The sequence below is a fragment of the Necator americanus genome, chromosome I (assembly GCF_031761385.1).
Source record: "Necator americanus strain Aroian chromosome I, whole genome shotgun sequence".
Classification (NCBI taxonomy): Eukaryota; Metazoa; Nematoda; class Chromadorea; order Rhabditida; family Ancylostomatidae; genus Necator; species Necator americanus.
The window spans coordinates 12,904,298-12,921,599 of NC_087371.1; the positions used below are offsets into that span (position 1 = coordinate 12,904,298).

General features: G+C 41.3%; 2 protein-coding genes across 3 annotated transcripts; one reads left to right on the forward strand and one right to left on the reverse strand.

Moving 5' to 3' along the window:
• Nucleotides 1–912: 912 nt before the first annotated feature.
• RB195_005345 (uncharacterized protein) lies at nt 913–10,156 on the reverse strand (the record flags this gene model as incomplete). The annotated part of the gene is made up of 15 exons (XM_064177779.1): nt 913–1,026; nt 1,178–1,291; nt 1,771–1,915; nt 2,447–2,586; nt 2,728–2,826; nt 2,897–3,068; nt 3,116–3,261; nt 3,775–3,870; nt 4,172–4,286; nt 6,215–6,284; nt 6,889–6,991; nt 7,777–7,878; nt 9,693–9,776; nt 9,890–10,039; nt 10,106–10,156. 15 exons carry the CDS (start codon nt 10,154–10,156, stop codon nt 913–915), a joined length of 1,701 nt encoding a protein of 566 aa, XP_064034890.1.
• Nucleotides 10,157–16,947: 6,791 nt separating this feature from the next.
• Nucleotides 16,948–17,285, forward strand: RB195_005346 (uncharacterized protein; the record flags this gene model as incomplete). 2 transcript variants are annotated; one of them, XM_064177781.1, is made up of 2 exons in its annotated part: nt 16,948–16,983; nt 17,064–17,285. In XM_064177781.1, the coding sequence occupies 2 exons, from the start codon at nt 16,948–16,950 to the stop codon at nt 17,283–17,285; spliced, it is 258 nt and encodes an 85-aa protein (XP_064034891.1). The 2 variants fall into 2 exon arrangements, with proteins under 2 accessions (XP_064034891.1, XP_064034892.1); XM_064177780.1 differs by having other exon boundaries at nt 16,955–16,996.
• Nucleotides 17,286–17,302: the final 17 nt, after the last annotated feature.

Below are 17,302 nucleotides of genomic sequence, written 5' to 3' on the forward strand. Positions count from 1 at the left end.
TCTTATTTCGCTTTTCACTTGGCCTGAAGAAATATGCTGTCAAGATATTGATGCATGAAGATGTTAAAAAAATACCGTACTCCTCCGAGCTCGTTTAGTGCTTCTCGAATGTAAAAATATTATAATATTGATTGCGAGAACGGGGCTGCAAAAAAAGGGACTTGTAGATGTTAGGAAAGGACAAAATCAAGCATTGTGCAGAAATATTTGAAAAATTGTGTAAAAAAAAGAAATATAGCTTACGTCAGACCCCTCTCTTACTCAAAAACTTTGATCCACCTTCAGTAAGCAAATGAAGTATAATCGCTGGAAGATCTAGGCCGTCCATCTTCGTCAATTTCAACAGAACTCCACTTCAAAAATCCGACTTTTCCACATTTTTCTTACTTTTATAATTATGAGATACTTTCAACTTTTTGTAGTTTTAGTCTTTTATTTCCCATTTCACTTTACATGCTCCCATCACTGTAATCAAAATTTCGTTGTGCCAGTCTTTTCTGCAGCAGTTTATGCGTGGTTTTGACTGTGTTTGTACTTCTCTTCTCATCTTATAAGGACCAGTGTTTTTATCTTCTCGGGCAATTTGTTGATTTTACTGATCCCGTAGAGAGGAAGGATTTGGCGCTCTCGGACCATCAGTTGTTCACTCACAAGGGAACCTGTCACCATTGCTCTATATCCACGCTTAGGAACAAAAATTTGATTAGATGCAAAGTGGAGAAGGAAAGTCCTGAGAAACTGATTTCAAAACGAACAATTGAAAAAGTAGTAAGTGGGAAATCTAGGAAAAAAGAACCCCACAAATAACTCCGATGCTATGGGAGAATAGTATTCCTTTATTGTTTTATTATTTATCATCATATAATACATTCATATCACGCCAATATACATCAATATCAATTCATCGTCATATTAAAAAATAGAAATTCTTCCTTCTCGCAACATTTCACGAATTCGATACTTTTGAATCTTCGTATGTATTCGGGGGAAATCATGAACGAAGGCGAATCGATCCGGAACGGGGAACTAAATGAACACTTCTCAGGAAGTAATGCTGCACATGATGGCACTAATTTCGATAGTTATGGAGGGAATTTGAATGAAAAGTAATGCAAAAAAAAAAACGAAAAGAACAAAGGAATGGAGATTAAGATGAGTATCGTTCGAGTCATCTTACCATATGTTTCTTGCACATCGCCACAAGTTCAGATATAGCATAGGAGATATTTGTTTGAGAATTTCTGAGCACACAAACTGCTGTTACCGGTTGACCGCGGCCTATTGACACCACCTGTAAAAATTTTCTATTTTCTTCTAACGAGAATTTCCTCTCAATTACATAATTACAGTTACTACGTAATACATTCATTTTCGCAGCAAAAAAAAAAAATAGATTTGAGCTAGAAGCCATGTCCAAAAAGGCTGCAGCATTGTGCTTGGCGGGAATTTCGGTCGCACCGCGACCGCAACGCGTCTGCAGCAGACTATACTAGCAGTTACACACACTCTCTGCTGTCTGCTCCCTCCAATCGATTGCGCACTGTTCGAATAAAACGAGTAACGGCGCCTATAAAGATTATTTCGCTGTTGAATTTAACAGAATTAGAAAGTTTTATTTGAATCTTAGGTTTTTTGCATTAAAAAATGGGCCACTGCGAAAAATAATAAGTGTGGATCAATCCTTTGAACTCCACCGCAGGTCTGATTTCCAATGAAAACCACTAAAGTACTAACGCACTGCACTGACGCTGAGGTTGGTCCGATCCCTACCTGTACTCCCTTAATGAGATCATTCTGATTCAGAAGTCGTTCTATATTCCAATGTTCGACGAGTCCGTTATTATTGTCATAGATCAAATCCTCCTTGTTAGCGACAATTTCAATGCTTCCCTCTTCGTCTTTGCGGGCGACGTCACTGTAACAAACCTTTTTCATTTTTGAATTTAGATACAGTTTGTGAGAATTAAGCTGGTACTACTACATGTGATGCTCCTTACCCTCTCACCGGCTACTTCTCTTTGAAGAAAAAAAAGCTATGTCACCTTTTCAACTGGTTAACAGTTCTGTTTTGTTTCATAACTGCAAACAGTGGAGAACTGAGAAAATTAACTGAGAAACTTCCCAAAATCGCTGTAACCTTTCCACTTTTCTCTACTCTACTCTTATTGGATTTGTTCAAATATTTGCTTTCAATTATTTGGATCTATTTTCATTCCCAATTCTTGTTCAGAAAAATTCCTGGTAACTGGGGACCAGTTCTCGTGGTTCAGTGGACAGTATGCCTGGGCCTTTATTTGTGCCACAAAGTTGTTTATAAAGCACGTACAAGTTTTTTTATTCACCTTTGAGTTTGTCCAGAATTCTAGTAACACCTGGAAGAACACCATATTTCATGCGTCTAGCACTAATCCCAGGACATTCTAGTAGAAATCCCGAATATTCTCACCCAGTATCCACCCATTTTTCCTTGCCGCTAGTATCAGGTGCATAACCCATGAACGTGCTACCATAGTAAACGCGAATCTGGAGAAGACCAAGTTGTCCAGGTTTCACTTCGCCATTTCCCGTCAACGGAGCTAGATGGGTCTGGAAAACTGCATACTTATTTGCTCTTTATTCATTTATCCCTATTTAGAAATATGGATACATGAATGGATGAAACAGTGAATATTTAGCCATTTTCGGAAATAAATGACCAATGGCGCTCATGCCCGATAAGGATGTCACCTCATATCCAGCTATGGCTCGGCCGACCATCCTTGTGAAATCGGTTGTGGCATCTCCCATTATGGGAATTGAACCGGTTTCAGTGAGCATATATCCGACCTCAAATAATCATATTAATATATCTCTCCTTGCCTCTCCTGAAGAAGAAACAGGGAAATCCACGACTAACCGCAATAATTTTGACGTTATCCGCTTGTTTCTGGATGCTTTTGAGCGCATCCTGAGAGACTCTATCACCCAGAAGAAGGATTTGCTCAATACTATCCAATTTGACCTTTTGAGTTTCACTGATCTTCAGGAGAAGACGTAGAGCAGCACCGTTTGTGAGCAGAGTGGAACATCTAGATGGTAATTTCTAGATCCTTCCACTTTTTTTCTCAGAGCTTACCTGTATTTCTTCACAGACGCGAAAAGATTTCTCGGTAGCGGTTGTGGCTCCGGAAAAACTGAACGCGAATCGGTAAGGAATGGGGAGAGGCAGACCAGTGCGAATATAGGCAGGCGGAAAAGTGGTAGAGCACAGGCGAGGGTTTGCTGGAATACGGAGAAAATTCTTCGTTGAGGTTGAAAGAAGAAACAATCTTTCTTGATTATTTCAGTGTAATTGTTTAAAATTACTTGTCGAGGTTTAAAGTCAATCCTGTTTTTTTCTTGAGGTGGTAAAGAAAAAAGAAAGTTCAGGAACGATTTACATTTCGAAAGACCCAGTAGATCGATCCTGACCTCGTGGATAAGAAATCCCCCTGAGCACATTGAAGCGTGTCATCCAAGGGTCATTTTCGTCATTTTTCTCAGTGCACATTAAAATGATTATTTTGTCTTGCGAATTGGCCTGGCTGTTATGATTGAGGTCAGCTTATCTTCGAAATTAATTTGATCTTGCATTTTATTCAATATAATCCGATTTTAACCTGGTTATCAAACTGAATCCGCTGAAAATCTTCCTATAATTATTTTTTTGCGAAGATTTTTAATCTTGCAAAGATTTTATACAAGTACTAAAGTGGAGTTTATAAGTTAAGGCTTTAGGGTTCAAAAGTGACTTACGTCCTTCTTGATTCCAAACGCTGTCACCACTGCACGAGCGCCGTTGAGAAGTTGGAAGTGCGATATTGCGACCAATTTTGGTTCGGCAGTAGTGCCCTGAAAATAATGGAGGATTACTTAAGTAGGTGTCGATAGAAAAGAATAATTATTTATTTTATACTTATTTGCGTCATTCAGCGTTTCATTACTTTTATTCCTAACAGACAGAAGTCAATCATTTCATCAACCGTGAATCATCCAGTTAATATGGTTGATCTAGTTAATCATATCTTACTGTAATGCAGTGCTGTAATGCAAAACTTAATCACCAAATATATAATAACTAACAATAAGCGATTTTAAAAAATGACAAGATGTTGAAAGTAGTATAATATCTATCGAAGACTTTAAAATCTACCATTGTGAACTGTAAGCACGCGAGTTTGTGACTGCTCCAATTCTCATAATTCGGCAATCTTTCTATTTTGTCCTTGGACGACCGGCCAAAAATCTCGGAAAGTGTATAGCATCCGCTAAAACTGTGAACATTAAGTATAAAAATTCGAAGTTTTTTTTTTCTCCTGCGAAGGATGTACTATTTAGTCACCTAAGTTTTTCTCTACTTTTTCATCAACAGTGTTTTCAATATTTTTATTTTTATTCAACAGCAAAGATATTCGAATACAATACATTCCAATACAGTCAGCATCCTAGGACTCAGGTTGCTGTGAAGAACTGTGAACAGAAACTTATGGGACAATCTAATATATTATATCCGCAAACATAGAAAAATTGTTGCATTTTTGTGGTATAACATTACGTTGGGGCGGGTGTGGCGTAGCGGTCAGATGTTCCGCTTCCTGCACGATCGATTGGAGGTTCGAATCCGCCCTAGTGCTCACCAGCCTTTCATCCCTCCGGGGTCGATAAATTGGTACCAGATTTGTCTGGGAGGATAAAAGCACTGACTTCACACATCGGCTAGCCACCGCAAGTCATTGCATAGGCCAGATACACGTTCGTAACCTCAAACGATTCTGAATTGAAGTGAACGTGGGGGCGCATCCCAAGCGGATTGATTAACGCCAGAAACTTTATCCTTTATCCTTCAACACTGTGTTCCTAACTGACTTTAGTTCTGGTGATTCCCTAGCTGTTAGTCCCATAGCTACCGTAGGAGAGCAAGCCAGCCGACCGTTAACAGCGCAAATTTCGTCCGCTCGAAAGCGGTTCTATATGGAGAATACCCTACTGGATGCTAAACTGGACGGACAGATTCGCAATCCCTTCCTCAGACAGCGATACTGGCGCCAAAATTGGTTCGCGTTAGAATACCGATTAGAAATCGATATACCATTGTCAATGTCATAATTTAGCCACCCTGCGCGCAAAACTACATAAGCTAAGTGGGCCGAAACTTCCTGGAAACGTGGGATCTCGGCAGGACCCTTTCCTTGGAAGGTGCTGAGGAGAGCCTGTGAAATGGAAAGAGGTTGGTGCAATCGACCGTTCACTGACGGTTCACTCTGTTCGGTTCATTCAAAGGCAGCATACCACCAATCTGACGGGAGAAGGAATCCGCGGGAAAAGCTAGACATGCTTTTGTACACTGCGGGATCCGGGGTTGTTCCTTTCCCTAATCGTCGTAAAAGAGGGAGACGGCTTCTTTTACGACATTTCAGTTGCGTTACCGTCGTGCGGACGCCGAATCCACGTGCGAGCGATCGAGGACTAATGACTCCTCACCAGCCTATTCAAGTGAAACGAGCGAATGGTAAGAGGACCGTGGCGTGTACATAGAAGAGGGTTTTAGCCCTCTTCTATATACCTCGTGGCACCTGAAGGGACTCCATGCCGTGTTTTACAACGTTTAAGGAGAGATGAGCGGAACCACACCGGATCCCGCAATCTACAACCGCCTCTCCAGCTTTTCCCGCAGGATCCCTCATCACGTCAGATTAAAGGCATCGCCCCACGAATCTGAGGTGGTGCAGATTTCAGAAGGAGTATTCTATAGTATACGGGATGGGAGACTATGAGGAGGGGGGTGGTTCCGTCCATTTCTTCCTAATTGCCGTAAAAAACGGCCAGGATGATGCGGCGCCGCACAAGGCTGGCGCACTCCAGTCGAGGTCCCTGTAGAAAATAGTGCGCCAAAACGCCTGAAGTCGTGTCTTCCGTGCCGTTTTTTACAGCAATTAGGAAGAATGGACGGAATCACCCCCCTCTCTATAGTCTCCCATCCCGTATACGAATACTCCACCTCAAATCCGTATCACCTCAGATTCGTGGAGTGATCATATTCATTCAATCAACTACTACTCTACGTCTCTAACCTGAAACAGGTGCTGCTCGCTGATAAACTGACCCACGTTCAAGATCTTAACCGATAAACAACAGATAACCAACCAACAAAATGACAGTGACTGAATTTGATTCATACAACACAAACAAAACCAACCCATGGCGATGCTCTTCCTCAGCGAGGATGACGTGAGTGAGATTCGGCAATATGACGCTCTTCAGTTGACCTAAGTTGGAGTAGTCCGTAATTACAGAACAACACAACGTGGCCTCGCAATATTCATGGCGAAGCCACGTACTACACATACGTCCACTCTAGGGGTTTTCTTGAGCAGTTCTTGTACAAGTATTTTCTCCCTTATAAAAAGACCATTTTCGAATTATCCAAGATTTTTCCAGAGAACAGAGCCTTTTGTAAGCTTATTGTAGCCGGAACTGTGGCTTCATTCGTCATTTTTCTCCAGTCAGGCTGTTTCTATGATATTCTCAAAACCTCGCTAAAGAATAGATGCTCGTGTTTCACCAATCTACTACACATAGGCGTGAATACTGCAGCACGTATGTCTGCATGGAAGACCGCGACGCGTCCGCAGAACTTACTTCCTAGCGCAGAGTCGTCTTGCACTCTGGCCAGCTCCGATCGAATCCACTTTTGAAGTGAGTGTTGAAGTTCGATGGGGATTGGGCCTAGTGCAAGACTATGTGTTGCAAAACAGAAATAGTTCGTGTCGTGGTCGTCCATGCGAACATAAGTCATTACGAGCGACCGCATACATTATAACGTGGGACCCAGGCTCGTTTGCTCTGAAATAACCGAGACAGGTGACCCACCTTTGTGACTCCGTAATAGCTCTGGTGTAATTTTTTTGAGGAGTGTGTGTAGATAGTCCTGAGCTTCAGTGGCGCGAAAACAAATCACTGCACGGAATTCACCCTGAAGTTACGAATTTTGTTTGTTCACCGTACTTAGTTGTTGTTTACTCGGTTATTTACCTCTCTCGATTGAGAATGAATTACTTCACAGCTGTTGTGAAGTGTGAAATTGTGAAAGTGCGGGAAATTTTGCTAATAGATATTTGAGAGACAAACTCTGGGTAGATTTGACTAAGTTTTTTATGACAAATTTAAGTTTTCCAAAGAAGGCCACAGAATTGCTGTCAAACTCTGGAAAATTATGCGATAGGAGAAAATTAACAGAGGACGAATTTCTTAATATTCAACGGATCTCAGACCACGATGCATGACTTGCGGATCAGAGACTGACCTTTGGATTTCGGATCTCTGATTTTTTTTTGTCATATAACCCGACAGCCATATTGATGCATATGAAGTCAGTCAATGTGTAAGTAAATATTTGTATGGGATGGATAATGGAATGTAGATTTGTGGGCAGCCGCGGCTGAAAGCTGATATTTTCCAGGGAGATCACCGAATGAGTGAAACCGGATTTCGTTCTTGATCGATACTAACGTTTTTTGATGTAGGGGACAGCGCTAATCTGCCTTATTTTGAAGATGGTTCTAATTAGCAAGTTGACCGTACACTGTTTAAATATCTGACGCCGGCGGTTACTTGATGATATCATTCCGTAATCACATTCATTTTTGTTTGATTTCATGACTGGAAATCACTTCTTAAACCCGCTTCATTCCTTTTCCCTTCATTTTGGTTTTGAACAGTCCTGTTTAACGTTTCTTGATCGTATAATTGAGAGCTTACCAACTTCAAAGCACGATAAAAGCTGTCCGCATCCGCAAAATTCGGGTTTACCAAAGAGAAGACGAGACCGGCTCTGGAGGCGGCGAGAGCGGACAGGAAGACCTGAAAGCATCCCATGAACTTGCTCCATTTTTGCGGCACTGAGAAGCCAGGTATGATAAGTGCAAAGACCGTCATAGTTCGAAAATCCAGGAACCGACACACACATGTTCGAAGTCTCAACAAACCTTCCTACCTTAAGACCTAGCGTATTAAGAGATCGACAGTATTGGAATCTGTTCACGAATTAGACGGGATAAGTAGTGCAGTCACGATTATTAGGACGATCGCGCCTAATTTTCCCTATGAACCGACAAAAAATATGTGAAACAGCTTTACTAGAACCATTCTCCCTACGATGCAACTTGTTACGCAATAGAACCAGGGCAATTCCACCGTCATCCAACCTCCGCTATCCAGTTAATATAAATCTTTTATCCAGTAAGGATTAGCATAATATAACAACTAATATAAATAAATAGCAGGCATAGCACCACCTGCACAGTGGTGGACGCGCTGCCAATTGCCACTGCTCTACTGCCCGTAATAAGTTACATCGTTGGAAACAGCAGAGCAGCCAGAAGGCTGTTTCTCCCACCTTTCTGGATTAAAGGGAAGAATTAAGTGTCATCACGCTCATATTCGTGAACTGTACCTTAATCCCAAAATTTCTGCTCAAAGATCCCAACGTAGTGAGTTTTGTGATGCACTGTCTTTAATTGATTGTCAACCGTGCTTTAGTCGAATGATGTTCTCGTCGATCATACTCGATTTGAATGGATATTCAAAGTTTTGACCTTCATCCATCTAACTAGTTTAGACAAACTTTGATCCAGAGTTTGAAGAGGGATTCGCGTCAAATGCCGCACAGATGCCTACGGTAGATTCATCTAATGTGGAGGCGGATGCTAAGAAGGAAAGAAGATGAGCAACAATGCAGTGCTAAAAAGACTTGTAGTACTAACGACCTACAGTCACATCAAAACTTGAGATCAATGTGGTGCGTTTTGTTGTCGGTAGCAGCTGATCATGGCACAAAGATCAACAATCTGGAACTCTACTCCAACGGCTACGGATTTTGGTTCGAGAGTTTTCAATTACATGAACTTGAGTAAGAAGTAGTGGGTTACTATTTAGAAGTACGAAAAAATGTCCGGTTACAAAATAATCTCACGCCAGCGCCATTAAAGGCATCACCCCACGAATCTGGGGTGATGTGGGTTTCAGGTGGGTTATGCCTATACGGAGTCGTAGATTATGGAGTGAAGGGTGATTCCGTCCATTTCTTCCTAATTGTCGTAAAAAAACGGCCCGGAAAATACGAGTTCGAGCGTTCCGGAGCGCTATTTTCTACAAGGAGTTCAACTGGAGCGCGCCAGCCTTGTGTACGCGCCGCATCTTCCGGCCCGTTTTTTACGGCAATTAGGAAGAAATGGACGGAATCGCCCTCCTCTCCATAATCTACGACCCCGTATAGGAACTTTCCATCTGAAATCCGCACCACCCCAGATTCGTGGGGTGATTCCTTTAAAGACGATGGCATCAAAGAGGTGGATGGATGACTGGATGAAGAGATGGAGAGATGTATAGATAACCGGGTTACTGAATGGATGGGTGACCGGAAAAGAGGATGACTGGATGAAAGGATAAGCAGATGACCGGATGAATGACTGAGTGGACGTATGATTGGATGAACGGTTGAGTGACTGAATGGATGTTTTCGGATACGGCGCTATAATGACAGATGAGGTTTTGCTGAGGTGTCTTTCGTTGGATAAACTAGTCATCGAATGAGAATAAATACACAGACGAATGGGAGAAGTCAAAAAATGATTGAAAAGGTCTGTGTGTAGCCAAATCATAGTGAGAAGCCAAACCTGCGAGTGATTGCTTCCACAAATGAGAATGCGATCTCCAGGTGCAAGCCCAATAGAAAGTAAGCCAGCAGCAAGAGTTTCCATCTGAAACGAGTGAACAGTAATTACAATATGAACTCCCATGAAATTTTGTTCTAGTTTTTTTCTGCTGGATTCCCTTACTAAATTATTTTCAATCACTTATTGTGCGTACTCACCTCTGTCACCACTTTGGAAAAGGTGAGTGACACTTTTTCAGCGTCAAAAACAGCTGCAACTCGATCGCTGTCAGCTCTCGTATAGATCAACTCCGGTATTGTTTGAGATGAAAAATCCACCTGTTTCGGAGGAGGAAGCTTGGATGCTCCCTGGAAGATGAGAAGTATAATTCGCTATAAAGAGATATTGAAAAAATAAAAATACTGCGCACTTACGCTGATCCAGCCATTGTAGTCGATACAGTAGACCTGATCGAACAGAACCATGTAGATTTCTGAACTGGAAACGTTTCCAGAATGGATAACGAGGCGGTAGACAACAGACGTATGCGAGAAGACGTAAGAGAAAAGCAACGATCAATGTCGATCATCAAAAAAACATCGATTTGCACTCAACAACTGACACCATCCCAACTTCTGGGCCACGAGTCACTTTAAAAGATCGGACAACGGAGCAAAGAAGTATTTAAAAGAAAAAATCACACGAACTGAAGAGAAATTGAAATTTCTAAGTTTCACTGGGTTCCATGCTGGCCTCCATTAGCAGATTTGATAATTTCGAACCGTTACCGCTTCATAACATCGTCCAAAGGAGAAACAACCCATATTCTAGTTTAAAACAGACAAAACTTCGGTTGATCCACCTTTCGTAGGTGGTTTTTTGAGCGAATGCTGCCACTGGTCCTTATTTCGATGTGATCAATCAATGAACGACTATTTCAAGAAAGGATCTGACCATATTCCCACCTAGTAGAGCCTATTTTTCTACTTCTACAAATTTCCTACGGTTAGTTTTTAGCATGTTTTTGGACAATCACTTTTAAATAGATTGATTAAGTTGTTATGACCAAATGAGACTCTATTACTAGCGACTCTTCCAGAAAAAGAGAAATAAGACAGAAACTTTTGCTCTTTTTCGTTACAACCTCAAATTTTCACATATTGAGCGCGATCTTGAGAACTTGCACAAGGATCATATCCTGTAATATAGTGACAGTTTATTTCCAAAATCAGCATCGACATGGTGTTCTAAGGGAGATCATAAAAAAACAAAAGTAAAGTGAGTAGAAGTAGGAGAATGGTAAAGTAATGACTGCGGATGCAATTACTTGACTGCACGATTTTCCCAAGAATTGTTCTCTACGTATTTTGGTGAATGATCTCATTTTTCTAAGAGGTTAGCTGTAAGATTTTAGAAAATGATGCGAACAGCAAGATTTACTCAAAGAATACGTAGAATGTACGCTGAGGAGTCGAAACTTATGGGTTGTCCATGCCGAAGAACGATATTAATGGTGCTCAGCGTTGCAGTGAAGCTACAAGACCGTACAAAAACGGCGAAGGATAAGCGGACAGCTCATGTGACGACTATATCCACATCTGCCCGGTTTACACTAACTCTGGATGGGTCGAAAATAAACATATGCGAGAGACAATTGTTGTTTTGAAGCACAACATCTAGTGATGAAGTAGGCGAGAGTGGATGTTATCCTTCATAAAAGTACGCAAAATATCGTATATATTGTGACAAGTGACGGGAACTAAATACACTGGAATGGAAGAAACGAGGAAAGGAGTAGAACATAGTTTCATCCTTGCTGAAAAAATGAGGATTTTGAGTAAAGGTCGGGAAAAATGTAAACAATTCATCTCTCAACCATTTAGAGTCAGAACAATTGTAAACATTTTCGATACCAATCATGATCAATGTTTTTTTTTTCATAAATTGGGAGAAATACTGTTGAATAAAGTTCTTTGATGGAGAACTAATACAGTAATATACCGTATTTTTGTCGAGTTCTGAAATCATTTTTCTGATGAGAATGTAAAATTCACTTAAAGGCATCACCCGACGAATCTAAGGTGGTACGGATTTCAGATGGAGTATTCGTGAACGGGATCGTAGATTATGGGGGGTGGAGGGTGATTCCGTCCATTTCTTTCTAAATGCCGTAAAAAACGGCCCGGAAGATACGACTCCTAGCGTTTCGGCGCGCTATTTCCTACAACGAGTTCGATTGGAGCGCGCCAGCATTGTGCACACGCCGCATCTTCCAGGCCGTTTTTTTTACGGCAATTAGGGAGAAATGGACGGAATCACCCACCTCTTCATGATCTACGATCCCGTATACGAATACTACACCTGAGATCCGTACCACCTCAGGTTCGTGGGGTGATGTCTTTAAGATCGCATTGGGTTCATGCATTGATCTCGTGCAAAGTCCAAGTCAGCTCAGGATCAGCTGTGTCGGCTGAAGTCAGCGCAGTTTCGCCTAATCTAACGTTTGCATCCCTTGCATCGTAGTTTCTTATTCTTTCAATTCTCGAATACAACGAATAAATCTTCTTTTATTCTACTTTTTCTGCTACTTTTTTCTCTCGAAAATGTCATATCTTGCCGCGGGAATGGTAGGTAAAGGTTCGCGATTGAGTCAGATTAGAGTACTTCGTAACAAAAGGGTCTAGCTCTGTTTAATTGGTGCTAAAGGTCACCGCAAAAATTCCTCATTCGGTTTCAATAATGCGAATATTTCCTTTATTCCCTAAAAAAATAAGTAAGTGCTTTTTATGCGATTCTGGAGGTCCAGCAGTGAGAATCAGACGTGTTAACGTATTCCTCGACTTATAACCCAAAATTCATGAAGAACTCGAAGAAAAGAAGAAAAGTACATAGAACTAATAGAACAGAGATAAACACGTAGGAATATGTGCCCGACATGTGCTACACCCATACATTTTTCCCATGGTGTTAGTTTTGCACAATGTTACACAAGAAAGTACCGCAGGAGCATAGACTCAATCAGCTTTACTGCTTTCATAAAGAAGAAATTTGAAGCATTTCGAAAAGAATGAAATCACAAAGATAGTTCCCGAAAATTGGCGGAAATTTTCGTCGATGAATTGTAAGAGGGAAAAGAGGCTGGAAAGCAAAGATGAGAAAGTGATAGACATTGCCTGAAGCGTTGTGCATAGATTACACCTTTGATGTGACTGGGAACAGCTGGCAATCGGAACAAATCGACACCGATCGAACTCTGACCTCGCAAATTTTTCACTGTTTCATTGTTTTTCTGGATTTATGCGTCATTCAGTTCTCGACCCCTGTTCGCAGCTACCACCTCTTTACTATGGCGGCTTTTTTTTCTAAGGTTCTCGAAACGCTAACACATGTCAACAATGGTTATATATCATGGTTAAATGCTAAGAGGTAGAGAGGTCGCGAAAGGATACGCAGGGAGGTTAACAGTGTCCTGAATCCATGAAAAACTGTTTTTTAAAGTAAGCATTCACTAAAAGATAATCTTTAATATTTAGGTGACACGGGTTTTTTCCAGGAAATTCAGGAATTGCATTAAAATATTTGACCAGCTGCTAGTGGAAGGAAGCTGACGGATGTGAGCAAATATTACAAGTTGAAAAACGGCTTCACTTTCGCTTCACGACAGTCACTTTTGACACCGATGCGTTTTCCCGTCAATGCTGCGATCGAGCAGCCTTCAAGTGCAACTCTTTTTTTCATTTTCTCTCTCGATTTTCAACATTTTGTTCAATTCTTTTCTTCAATACGGGGATTTAAAAATTACAAATTCTCTTCTTAGCATGGAATGCATCGGCTTTATTTCGTTCAATTAAGAAGATGGATCATTCAACGAATCAAAGCATGCCATCTTTCTTTTTTCCTTTTTTCCCCGTATTTTTTCCAAAGAATTCCCTACTTTTAACGGTAATCATATGAAATCTAACACGTTCCTTAGAGAGCGTTTTAAGATTTGTGGATTTCATGAGAAAAAAGTGAGCCACACTTGTCATCAGTGGATTATAACTGAGTTCTCAGGTATTGACGAGAGACCACCTAGCCGCCTCTCACGCGTGTCTTTCGGATCTTCTTTTTGTCTCGACTCTCGCAGGAATTAAATTGAAAAGTGAGGTAGTAGATTATCTTCATGTCTTGTTTTCCTGGATTTTGTGTGGTTATATAATATCTGCAGAGCGAGCTGTAATGAAGTACTGAACTCTCATAGTGAACAGAGATGATTTCACCAACGTTGCAAGTCCTGATAAATAAAGTCCTATGAAAATTATTCTAACAGAATAAAAGTATCTGCAATCATTCCTCTTCCATTCAATTTGTTTTTTTTCCTTTTCTTTTCGTGCATGAATAACAATATGCTTTAAATCCTTTTGCTTTTTCGCCCTTAAACAGAACATAATGATCAGTTTTGTCCCAGTAATGGAGCCGTACTGTCATGTATTATTCTTCAATATGCAAGCATTAAGACATATCGATTTTTTTCTGGAAATTTTCCTGAAACATTTCGTTGTGTTCGCCTTCAACGACCTCACGAGGAAAAACCAATCGGATCTCTTCTGCAAGAAGTTATTGATCGTGACTATTTTAAGTTTTGTATTTTTGTGGCATGTAAACTAAAGCACCTATTCTAAAAGTTGACCTAAAATTAAAATATTTGCTCGTATATTTGATATTTTAAGAGGTTCTCTTACGTCAATGAAGGTGAGTGGGAATTCTGGGAATATTATGTGCCGATGCTGCCGTTTAAGCGGTCAACTGCTTCCAGTTGAGACAGAATAAAGAGAACCGACATCGTAGGATTGTATGACACTACTATTTCAATGGGGCGGGTGTGGTGTAGCGGTTAGAGGTTCCGCTTCCTGCACGATCGATCGGAGGTTCGAATCCGCCCTAGTGCTCACCAAGCCTTTCATCCCTCCGGGGTCGATAAATTGGTACCAGACTTGTCTGGGAGGATAAAAGCACTGACTTGACACATCGGCTAGCCACCGCAAGTCATTGTATAGGCCAGATACACGTTCGTAAACCTCAAACGATTCTGAATTGAAGTGAACGTGGGGGCGCATCCCAAGCGGATTGATTAACGCCAGAAACTTTTAAACTTTAACTTTAAACTATTTCAATATTAGCTGAAGAGTTGTGAAGCAAAAAAAAGTAATGACCTGTGAAAATTGACTGTTTACAGGCAAATAAAAGAGGTAATAATGTCCTGAAGTGTGTTCACGTGGATGAATAATCCCTGAAGTGCGGTTGTTTTCGACCGACATCCTAGCACTTCAACGTCAAAAACTGCACACGCTTGCTTTTTTTGTGCATATGCACTATATGTCATCGATTTGGCTTTACTTTCCATCTGGAATTTCTGAGAAATGTGTCTGTGGGAGTCCGAGACTCACTTAGCATCTGTTCTCATACCGTTACTTTTCAAAAGGAATGACAAAGGTTAAGTAAAAATATCCATTACTGAGGATACTTTTTCAGCATGATACCTCGGAAAAGATGTTTATAAGATCCATCATCAGTCGTTATTAGGAAGAGACGCTGCAAGCCGCTTTTATCTCCACGTTTGCTATGTTTTATGCGCTTATGATATCTAACGCTATCTTAAGCGGTTTTAAATGTTCTTCTCTTCTTACCTGGCAACTTGGCAACAGGACAACATTCAGTATACCTTCTGGAACTTTTTTCTGGAAACCTTTCAGGAACTTACATCAATTATCCACGCGATGAGGGGGAGTACAGCACAGAATGATTGGAAACAAGAAGAAAATTACACACTGCATTGTCAGTAACGCAAATTATACGTCAGAACATTCTTCCTGTGCTGAGTCATAAGTGATATCACCGAAGAACCGGTCATCAACAACAAAAATGCTTCCTCAACAACATTATAGCGTATCCTGGAAGAAAAATATGGCTGACACATGATACGCAGGTTCTTTACAATGCACGCACTTCTAAAAGACCCCAGAGAGAAATCGGTAATGGCACTTGCTAATGACACCTGCAAATGCTAGGGAGCACGAGTAGTTGCAGCTTAAATCATAGCTACATGTTTACATCAAATATTTAATTAGGTCGACGATCGACGAGGTGTTTATTGCGAGGAAAGTGATTGAAGTGTGGGAGTGGTATCCGAGGGCACTACAGCTTCGAAGCCGCTCTCGACTCTCCTCACCTGTTCAACTTTGCCCTCGATGACACATTGTTAATAACAACTGAGCAGTGTCCTGCCGATGTCGTTTTAGCACTGTCTTCACGTTCCTTGGTGGATCTCGATTACGCTGCGATGTAGTAACATTTGCTTCAATAAGCGCGAGTTAACAACGTTAATGTTGTTAACCTTGCATCGGAAGCGCTGGGGTCAAAGATGCGCTAAAGCCAGTTCGGCGTGATTTTCCGAGCGTCTGTGATCGATCCCCATCGCAACGAAGTCAATCCGCGAGTCTAATTATCGTAATTCGCCCTACCATGGTGTACGAATGGAGACTTGGGCAGCGCCGTCGACGGTATTGCAGAAGCTTGATTGTGTGGAGAGAAAGCTGTCTAGATGACTGTTAGGCTTATGGTGTGTCATAACGAGGAACTTTACTTTGAAGTGGATGTGGTGTACCGGACGAATGTCAATATCTTGCCCGACCTTCTGAAGTAGTCGCAGAAAACTATCTTCGCTTCTCTGGTCACGTTATGTGGAGGTCGTCTGACCATCTTGTCCAGGTTGTCTTAAGGATGCTGCCGGACTCGGATTTGAAAGCATTTCTGGTAGTAAAAGAAAGTTCTAGAGGTAGTAAAGGAAGATCTGAGGATGAATGGCGTTGAAAGACAGTTCAGTCGAGACGTAAAATTTCACCGATTATGGAATAGCGACGAATAGCTGGATTCTATGCGAGATCGAACAGGATGGGCTCGGATATGTTTGAAGACGACAAACCCGGCAAAGGATTGGCTTTTCAGGAAATACTTGTCCATTACCAATTACCTCTTTAGTTCACGATGAGGCCACTTCATCTTCAAATAATATTCATTGTTCATTTTCCTGTGTTCCTCAGTTTGTTAGAGCCCTGCAGTCCAAAAATTTCCTACAGTTTTGATCGTTGGAGAATATCGAGGTGCTGAGGTATCCCTTGGGCAGATAGATAGGTCGTTTCAAATTTACACAGTTTACAGAACCTTAATGTGCTGAACATTTAACTATGCAATATACACAAGAACAAAGGAAGAAAAAACGACATTTATGTACCACATAATGGATAATGGCCCCGATGGAGTACCAGGAAAGTTCGTTCGTTTGCCTGGTGAATCAACGAACAACTGCTGCAGTTCGAACACCAGTCGGATGTACAACGTACAACACCGTTTGAGGTGGTAACTGGAGTAAGACAAGGAGCAGTGGCAGGAAACTTCCTGTTCAATGTCGCCATCAACGACATTATGCGGAGAACAGTAGATCAGTGTCCTGCCGATATCATTCTAGCACCATCAGGACGCCTCTTGACCGATCTCGAGTACACTGACGATGTTGTTATATTGGCGGAAAGCAGTACGAAACTTCAACATGCTGTCATCCTTGTCGTCGTGTTGTGAACCAACCTCGGGCAACC